Genomic DNA, 10,422 nt, shown 5'->3' on the forward strand with positions numbered 1-10,422 from the left:
ATCTGGCATTAGTGCATAAGCCTAAGCTTCAGGGCTTAACTGTACGTGTGCCAAATAGCCTACACTGCCAATCACCAAATAATGCTTTCGGGAATGGGCAGAAAGCCAAATAATGCTTTTGGGAATGGGCAGAAAAAGTTCACGTCAATACACAGAGGCAATAAAGGACATTGTCGAAGTTGAATTCAATAAGACAAAAGCTGCGAAAGGAGAATTGAAAACAAATAGGAGGGAGAAAAGTAATGTTATAGGAGGGCCAGAAAAGTAATGTTATAGGAGGGCCAGAAAAGTAATGTTATAGGAGGGCCAGAAAAGTAATGTTATAGGAGGGCCAGAAAAGTAATGTTATAGGAGGGCCAGAAAAGTAATGTTATAGGAGGGCCAGAAAAGTAATGTTAAGAATATATCTGGAGAAGTGGTAAAAGAGGATTAGCAGTAGCGGCTATGTTATGTTTGATGATTGTGAGGTGGTACACGAATTCCACAGCCACAAGACGGGACTTCAAATAGGCCTATGGCATGTCAAGGTAACTGTAGCCTACTGTTAAGATAAACTGAAATCTGTACACTGACTGTAGGTCTATAACCTCTCACATAGCCTTAAAAATAACTCCTGCAGAATTAAGCATTTCTTGCAATTCCTTTTACCTCTTGGCTTGGTTTTTGCTCTGACATGAACTGTCAACTGTGGGACGTTATATAGACAGGTGTGTGCCTTTCCAAATAATGTCCAATCAACTGAATTTACCACAGGTAGACTCCAATCAAGTTGTAGAAACATCTCACGGATGGTCAATTGAAACAGGATGCACGTGAGCTCAATTTAAAGTCTCATAGCAAAGGGTCTGAATACTTACACCACCGTTCAAAAGTTTGGGGTCACTTACAAATGTTCTTGTTTTTGAAAGGAAAGCACATTTTTTGTCCATTAAAATAACATCAAATTGATCAGAAATACAGCGTAGACATTGTTAATGTTGTAAATGACTATTGCAGCTGGAAACTAGCTATTCCAAGTTTATAATTTTAAAAGGCTAACTGATCATAAGAAAACCCTTTTGCAATTATGTTAGCACAACTGAAAACTGTTGTTCTAATTAAAGAAGCAATACAATTGGCCTTCTTTACACTAGTTGAGTATCTGGAGCATCAAATCAAATGCACAAATAGTCCGGGTAGCCATTTGATTGCCTGTTTTACCCCCAAGCATTTGTGGGTTCGATTACAGGCTCAAAATGTCCAGAAACAATACTTTTTCTTCTGAAACTCGTCAGTCTATTCTGGTTCTGAGAAATGAAAGCTATTCAGAAACTGCCAATAAACTGAAGATCTCGTACAACGCTGTGTACTACTAATTTCACAGAACAGTGCAAACTGGCTCTAACCAGAATACAAAGAGGAGAGGGAGGCCCCGAGGCACAACTGAGCAAAAGGACAAGTACATTAGAGTGTCTAGTTTGAGAAACAGACGCCTCACAAGTCCTCAACTGGCAGCTTCATTAAATAGTACCCGCAAAACACCAGTCTCAAAGTCAACAGTGAAGAAGCGACTCCGAGTTGCAAAGAAAAAAACATATCTCAGACTGGCCAATAAAAATAAAAGATTAAGATGGGCAAAAGAACACAGACACTGGACAGAGGAAGATTTAGAAAAAAGTGTTATGGACAGACAAATCTAAGTTTGAGGGTCACAAAGAAAAACATTCGTGAGACGCAGAAAAAATGAAAAAATGCTGGAGAGTACTTGACGCCATCTGTCAAGCATGGTGGAGGCAATGTGATGGTCTGGGGCTGCTTTGGTGGTGGTAAAGTGGGAGATTTGTACAGGGTAAAAGGGATCTTGAAGAAGGAAGACTATCTATTTTGCAACGCCATGCCATACCCTGTGGACAGCTCTTAATTGGAGCCAATTTCCTCCTACAACAGGACAATGACCCAAAGCACAGCTCCAAACTATGCAAGAACTATTTAGGGAAGAAGCAGTCAGCTGGTATTATGTCTATAATGGAGTGGCCAGCAGTCACCGGAACTCAACCCTATTGAACTGTTGTGGGAGCAGCTTGACCGTAAGAAGTGCCCATCAAGCCAATCCAACTTGTGGGAGGTGCTTCTGGAAGCATGGGGTGAATTCTCTTCAGATTACCTCAAGAAATTGACAACTAGAATGCCAAAGGTCTGCAAGGCTGTAATTGCTGCAAATGGAGGATTCTTTGACGAAAGCAAAGTTTGAAGGACACAATTATTATTTCAATTAAAATGCATTATTTATAACCTTGTCAACATCTTGACTATATTTCCTATTCCTTTTGACACTCATTTCATGTATGTTTTCATGGAAAACAAGGACATTTCTAAGTGACCCCAAACGTTTTAACATTAGTGTATGTAAATAAGGTATTTCAGATTTCTATTTTTAATACATTTGCACAAAATTCTAAAAACCTTTTTTCGCTTTATCATTATGGGGTAAAACTTATATATATTTTTTGAATAAGGCTGTAACGTAACAAAATGTGTGCACTATATAATGACAGCTACATGTATCTAATTATAGACAAGTTGGCTAGCAAATAGATCACCAAAATGTCATAAATTATAAGCACATATTTAAGCCAGGCAAAAAAAAAATCCTGTTCCCCCTGTCAAAAAATTGTTCTGCCGTCTTTGACTGTAGCCTACAGCACATTTTCTACATTCACGGTGTCACGACTTCTGCCGAAGTTGATGCCTCTCCTTGTTCAGGCGGTGCTCGGTGGAGGTGCTCGGCGGTCGATGTCGCCGGTCTTCTAGCCATCGCCGATCCAATTTTTATTTTCCATTTGTTTTGTCTCGTTTTCCCACACACCTGGTTCTCATTTCCCTCATTATGTGTTGTGTATTTAACACTCTGTTTCCCCCATGTCTTTGTGTGGTATTGTTTATTCTGTTTCATGTTATGCGCACGTTAGTCTGTTGCGCTGGGTTATGTTAACCCGTATTGTTATTTTGTGTTCATTTTGCCGTGTGCTTTTGGTTCGCCTAAATAAAAGGCTCCGTTGGCTACCCAATATCTGCTCTCCTGCACCTGACTCCCTTACAGCCATTTACGCATACTTGACACACGGGTTAGGGTGAGGGTTAGGGTTGGGTAAGGGCCTCAGATTTTCACTATCACATATAGTCGGGCGGTTGTGGATGGGTTAATAGCAATAGTGAGCGGGTGAAGAAACAGCTGACCCGCGCACCACTAACACACGCTAGCACACACACACACAACCTGGCTCAAGTACAATCGAAAGCACACACATATTTCAATATAATCCTCAGATTAAGGTTTCCATGCAACAGTTAGGTCTGTTTGATGCATCAGTGCCCTTAGCTGTTTGGGTTAACACAGCTGATGAGGCTTGTATGCTATATGGAAGGAGAGACACCTTTGGACTTGGGCAGTATGAACTGGGAACCCACCTGTTTCAGGGCAGAACCCGTAGGACTTGTCATTGTCATAGTTCTCAGTCGTAGCACACCAGCGGTAGCCGTCGTCACGCCCCTGAGTGGTGCAACCATCATAGTTCTCCCCTTGGAAAGTGAAGGGGAACTTACAGGGAGCTCCGTCCGCGTTTCCACCCAGGGTGAACAGCACTGTAACACAGGAAGTTGAAGGAATTATCTATACAGTTTACAGTAGGTTTCCATCATTTAATAAAATGCCATGGCAGTTACGTTGAGCCTGAGTTTGAGTGATTTCACAGACTCAATCTTAAACTAACTGAACCGCAAAATCATTCTTTGTCAGGGTGTTACACATCCACTCTGTCCAGACTAAAATGTTTATTGCTACAGTATATCAATAGTCTATAAAACTATCAACAAGAGAAATGTTTCACAAGACTTCACTGAGTACGCCATTTTCTCAAGATCAAAGGATAACCAGTTAGGAAGTTTCATAAGACTGTTGGTCTCATATGAGTCGACTGTAAGCCTATATGTATCAATATGTCTTTGCGCTCATTTATAGTGAGTCTATACCCTAATGTCAGTACCATGGACAGCAGCACAAACAGACAGACAAAAGGATTGATGAAAAGCTTCATGAATCTGGCCCAGCAACACAGAGAAGTGGGAGTATTTTATGACCCAGACAACAACACTAGTTTCCCAGAATGTACTCCCACCCACTTGGTCCCAGTCCAACAGCAACACAGCTTCTTCTAACTAATCACAAACCTCTCATCTGGAGTAACTCCTGGCCAACTCCTCGTCAGAAACTATAGCTAAAACACCACAATAGACGTTCCTTGAGAGACTGCTGAATGCAACACTCTTAACTTTATAAACTCCATGTAGATATCAAAATGCATATCATAACTCTTTTGCACAATACGTTCACAGGAACTCTTTAGAGGAAAGAGAAAAACACAGCCATGTTGGCTCCTACTCACACTCATGGGGACAGAAACCGTATTTGCCGTCGTCGTCAAAGTTGTATGTGGTGGAGCACCAGAGGAATCCATCATCACGGCCCTGATTGGTACAGCTGCTGTACTCCTTCCCCATAAACATGAAGGGGAACTTACAGAACTCCCCCTCTGCATTACCAAACTTCACCTTCACAACTGTGGAGGGGGGGGGGGGGGGTGATCAAAAGAGCTCAAACAGAGCTGTATCAGATACTGTGTGGTTCAGCTATCTACATTAATTTGGTGAAATGTTAACAGCAAATTGCTTAAAAAATGTGGCATGTATGACCATGAATAAATAGGTGATAAGTAAAAACAAGTAGGTTTATATATTAGATCAGGATGAACTCGTATTTACAGACTTTATTTACAACTCAGACAGTACAGTCTCCAGTACCTTGTCCTTCTCCCAGGGTCCACTGCTCGTCGTCATCAAAGTGGGAGTCTCCCCCGGTGCCTGGTCCAGGAGCAAAGGCATGAGCCAGCAGACCATCTTTACCATCGAAGGGGTAGCCATCACCATGCTCTGTGGATTCACATAACAAGGGTTAAAACAAAAGGACTCAAGGCACAGATCAGTATACAATTACAGCCTTACTGGATGGATTCAACTGAGAATAGAAGTGTCTCTGAAGTAGCTAGTGTTAGACTTCAACAGTGTAGATCACGTATGGGATGGTGCCATGAAGACATGTAATGAAAACATGTCATTCTGGGCTTGTTTTGACCACAAGTCGGTCAGACAGTGACCTCTATATGTTCTTACTTGAGGTCTGGCCTCGCCACGACAATATTGACTTTATGTGAGACACAGGGAACCCAGAGAAAGAGCAACTAGTAACTCACACATAGCCAGGCCTACGGTACTATACTATACGATTAGCAGCACTGAGCACCCATCATCTAATCTAGTTCCCAGCCACTTCCGCCCTTTTGCGCAATAGCCGGATGATGAGTAGCCTAGCTAAACCAGTCGAAGGTGAGAGCAGAATTAAGTCTGGTTTAACTAGGCTACTCATCATCCGGCATTGCTGACGTTTCATACAGTACATTCAGCAGAATATAAAAGTCAAAACTGTTCTGTAATACCGTACCGTTGCGGCCAAAGTTAATCATGATGTCAGCCTCTCCATCCATGAGGCGGGTGAACTTGAGTGGGGTGACGTCACTCCACACTTTGAAGGCCCTTAAGAAGGCGTCATCAATAGTCTCCTCGTCCAGGTCAGGAGAGTGGCCTAGAATCCTGAGAGGTGGAACACAGAGAGGAGAAGAAACTGAGGAGGAGACTCATTAAACAGCTCATCCCTGGCTGAAGATGTGCTGCATGATACATCTTACATAATGGAATATTACTGTGTCATTGACTAGGTATGCTTGAGGAAATACACCTAATACAAGCAGAAGACGGACCAATGTCAGCATATAAAACCCTCAAATGTGAGATTCACCTATGTCAAAACGCAGAAGACAAAAGCTTGTACACCCATCTCTCTTCTATTTACAGGACAAAAGCAATAGATCAGAGCTTTCCTAAACCCCCCTTCTGGACATTAGGTCGATCAGTCTTCAGGCCACGCCTATGACTCATGTGGTTAGAATGCTTCATGAGCGAGTCCAGCAACTAACCCCTGCTATGTGAGTCTGTCTGAGCAGGATAACGCTCTGTCTCTTGTTGTTTTGGTTAACTTCTCCCCATCTTTGTTTTTCCCATGGTACATACAGTGAGTCTGAGTGGTCATGAGGACACAGAAAGGGCTGATGTAATCAACAGAACTTTACTCTCTTCTTAACCTCAAATAAAAATGATCAAACAAGCACACATTGTACAGGAATGTTGGAGTTAGCAGATTGTGGTTGGGTTGGTGGGCAGCACATAGTTGAGGTTTTCATCTCTCCAAAACAAACTACAGGGGCTGGAGGAGTCATTTCCTTAGTCATTTCCTTAGTTCAGCAGTCAGCACATTGCACAGCAACATATGGAGTTATATGGAATACAACCCTATTGCACATGGGGTTCAAAGCCTATTGCACAACTCCCTATACCAAAACACTATTTGGGCCAAACGAACATGTTTTGACCACTGACCTGTAGGTGATGGCGTTTTGCTGCCACTTGGGTTTCCTGTGGAAGAAGTTGTATTGGGCAACATCAGGAACTCCACAGCGGGGCTTCTTCATGATCTCCACTGTCTTGGGGTCGATCTCGCCCGTCTCTTGCAGCGAGAAGAACTTCTGCATCTTCTTCAGGGTGTCCTTCAGCACCATGAGATTACATCTGTCTTGTGGGCAGCCATAGAACTTGTTCAGATAGTGCTGCAGAAGGGAATAAAAGTCAAGCCTATGAGTTGATATAGGATCTATTCTGATACCTTCCTACTCTATATAGTGCATTCATCCATGTAGACATACTGTATCAATGAATACATGAACATTTGTGTGCATTACATAATGAAACATCCCCACTGGGCACAGATGTCAATTCAATGTCTGTTCCACTTGGTTCAACGTAATTTCATTTAAATGACGTGGAAACAGTTGGATACCCAGTGGGTATTTGAAGCTAAAACATTATGAGTTTCATGAATGATTTGTCATTTTAAAGTAATTCACAAATGGTAGAATGGCATTTAAGTTCGCTATTCCTGAATTTATTGAAAATAACCGATAAAGTAGTTTGAAGCAAAAGTCGCATGACATTCCCACTATGAAAAGTTGTTTAAGGAACACTTACCAGAGCCACTTCTTTGTCTGTTTTTGGACTATCGTCTCCTGGGAACTTGATAATGGGCGAGGGGGCTGCAGAGGTTTTCTGGAGAAAGGCGATTAACTGTACCAAAAACACTTTGAGGACAAGGTGTCGGGGGCTAAATGCCGTCTGGCACCCCATCTTTCCCCGGTGGAGAATCGCTGTGTATGTAATCAGGATGGAGAAAACAGAACGATTCTGGGCTGGATGTAGTCCTCTTCCCTCTTCTGTTGCTTTATCTTCTCCTCAACGGGACATTCTGCACTGCAACCCAGGTCTGCTAACTCAGTTGTGCTTACACATGCAATTTTGTATGCTGCTTTCCACGGGAAGTGTAGGCTACAGACTGCGCAGTCTCCCCAAATCGGGGAACGTTGGAGAAATGTAACCGGAGACCTGTTCCAATTACGAGTTCACTGCGTAATTCCTGGTCTCTGTGGTCGGTGTTCTTTGCATTGTAGGCTAGGCCTGTTCGTTGTATTTGCGCATGTATTTGCGCATTGAAGCGGGTACAATGATGGCACGAATCCAGCATAAATAGTAGATAGATTGACAATGAAACCAAACAGATAGGGAAAAGTCAGCATAAATTGCAATGAACACAGTTGTAACCAAGGTCTATGTCATAGCATAAAAATAACTCAACGCGGAAAAAAGAGCAAGCCTTTCTAGGCTACGGACGAACAGAGGCCATCGGCCGCGGGACTACAGGGAATAAATGTCTTGTGACGCTTCGATTACACCGACAGGGCCATTGCGCAAAATAGTATGCAGCATCATCTGGATATGTATGCAACAAAAGTTCAACATTCACCTTCTGCTACCATTTCTGTCAAGCCTCTATACATATAGTTTGACGCTTATGTTCAATAAATCCAACGCACTGCAAGGCAAACGCAGCTTTCATTGGAAAGTAACTTAATTCTGGTGTACCAAAATGCAATGACCATGTCGGTGTGTTCGAAGCTGAAGTGTTAGCAAATGTTTATGAGCTCCTATACACCGCATTCATCCACTCAGAGGACCAAACATTAGATCATGACATGAAATAAGGAAAGAGACAAATGTTGCGGCAAGGAATCAAAACAACCACTTTAACAGTGACAACGAAATGGTAAAGTGTGTAGCCTAATATCGCTAGAAATAGTTAAGTTTAACAAAATGTTAAAACCACTGAAAAAGTAGGAACATGAGTTCAGCAAAGGTGCTCTCTAAACAGGCCCTGAAGTTGAGAGTTCACCTGTTCTGTCCTGGCTACAAGGTGAGCAGCGCCCCTCTTAAGACGTTTCTGATTATGTTAGCAAAATGCCTACAAAAGGCGTTAGCAAAAATGTTTCCCTGACACCTGTTGCTGCAAGGAACAGTACATTTAGTATCCTAGGCCTAGCTTACTACTTCATTCATAGAAAAAAAGGTGCTATCTTGAACCTAAAAGAGTTATTCGGCTGTCCCCATAGGAGGACCTTTTGAAGAACCCTTTTTGGTTCCAGGTACAACCCTTTTGAGTTCCATGTAAAACTCTTTCCAGAGAGAGTTCTACATGGAACCAAAATGGGTTCTCCTATGGGTCAGCTGGAACCCTTTTTCTAAGAATGTACCTTAGCAAGCTTAGACCGCCTACTAATACTGTATCTTACCATAACCTAAAATACAATTTATTTTACATTTTTATGTTAACTAAAAAATTATGTATAGCCTCAAATCATGATAAGAACAGTAATGTTGCTCTCATGGACTAGGCTACATCAATCACCAGCTATTGATGTAATGTTAGTAATGTTAGTCTCATGCTTATCTGAACACTTGTGGCCATTCTCATGATGTGTCATTATTGTCACTGTGTAAGAAATCAACATTTTAAACTAATTTCTTGGACAATTGCGCTTTTGGATGGCAATTTAAGAGAACTCAGTGTGGAACAACGGCACTTTTTAATTTCCTGCTGTAATTGGCAGATATATCGGTATCGGTAAATTTTGTCCTCCCAAAAATCGCAATCTGACCCAAAAACCCAATTTCAGTCGGATTCTAATGAAGTTGGGACCAGGACCCATTGGCCCAATAATAGGCCTATGTTCATAGGCTGCTCAGTATAACAGGGGTGGTAGAGTTTAGCAGCCTATACAAGATAATGGCGGTTTGTTGAACGTGTCGAATGGCTCAACAACAGACATCGAGCAGCTTCTGCTTTGATCTTTTCCTTTCATTAGGACTTTACTTAAATTGTATTTGTTATTATTGTATTTATTTAAATTGTAGTAGACCAAGGTAACCACCAAAGAAAGTCATAAAATGTAACTCATTACAACATTGCATACATGGAGGTCGTCTCAGTCTGGGCCAGATTATGCGCCATCTCTAAATTCTCAGTGTGATGCAATATGAGGTGAAAGGCTGACACCTGGTGGTCATGCTGTGTAAATACATTATGTACTGAAAGAAGTGCAGTCAGGAAAATCATGGGGAACTATTTAATTGGGCATCACACAAGGCAACATAGACTTTGGCTTGCTGTCATTATCTCACTTAGAAAATGTGTTTTGTTTAAAGACATAGGTGTTTCTTGACTCATGTTTGCTACCTCTGTTTCCATACAGTATGCTACTGTACATTGTGCTGTATTTGTCACGTTCCTGACCTATTTCTGTTAGTTTGTTATATGTGTTAGTTGGTCAGGACGTGAGTTTGGGTGGGCATTCTATGTTTTCTGTTTCTATGTTGGTTTATGGGTTGCCTGGTATGGCTCTTAATTAGAGGCAGGTGTTTGGCGTTCCTCTAATTAAGAGTCATATTTAGGTAGGTGTTTTCACAGTGTTCGTTGTGGGTGATTGTCTCCTGTGTTTGTGTATGTCGTTGCGCCACACGGGACTGGTTTCGGTTTGTTTGTTCAGTGTCATTTATGTGTAGGCTTTTTTTCCCTGTTCGTGCGTTCTCTTGTGTTATGTGAGTCCGTCGTTCAGATCTGTCTACACCGTTTATTTGTTTTGTTAGTGTATTAGTCGAGTTCGTGTTTTTTCTTTAATAAATCATGTCTATAACCTCCGCTGCGCATTGGTTCAATCCATGTTCCTCCTCTTCGGATGAAGAGGAGGAGGAAAGCCGTTACAGTATTGAACCAATGGCAGGCTTACTTGGCCCTTATCATCAAGCTGAATGTAGTCCCTTTAACATCATATCCATGAGCTGTTGTTATACTCTAGAACAGATATATAGTAAGTAGCCTTCCACGAGCCAGAG

General features: G+C 41.9%; 1 protein-coding gene across 1 annotated transcript in view; it reads right to left on the minus strand.

Annotated features, from left to right (window-relative positions):
- Window positions 1–7,798, minus strand: part of LOC129834588 (72 kDa type IV collagenase-like) — a 29,232-nt gene extending 21,434 nt beyond the window's left edge. The window contains exons 1-6 of the mRNA XM_055899709.1: window positions 7,171–7,798; window positions 6,526–6,752; window positions 5,534–5,682; window positions 4,837–4,965; window positions 4,422–4,595; window positions 3,448–3,621 (exon numbers count right to left, since the gene is read on the minus strand). Coding sequence (XP_055755684.1) covers window positions 3,448–3,621; window positions 4,422–4,595; window positions 4,837–4,965; window positions 5,534–5,682; window positions 6,526–6,752; window positions 7,171–7,326 — 1,009 coding nt within the window. The 5' untranslated portion in view covers window positions 7,327–7,798. The remainder of the gene's footprint in view (window positions 1–3,447; window positions 3,622–4,421; window positions 4,596–4,836; window positions 4,966–5,533; window positions 5,683–6,525; window positions 6,753–7,170) is intronic.
- Between the last annotated feature and the right edge of the window lie 2,624 nt (window positions 7,799–10,422).

Source organism: Salvelinus fontinalis, chromosome 35 (genome assembly GCF_029448725.1).
Source record: "Salvelinus fontinalis isolate EN_2023a chromosome 35, ASM2944872v1, whole genome shotgun sequence".
NCBI lineage: Eukaryota > Metazoa > Chordata > Actinopteri > Salmoniformes > Salmonidae > Salvelinus > Salvelinus fontinalis.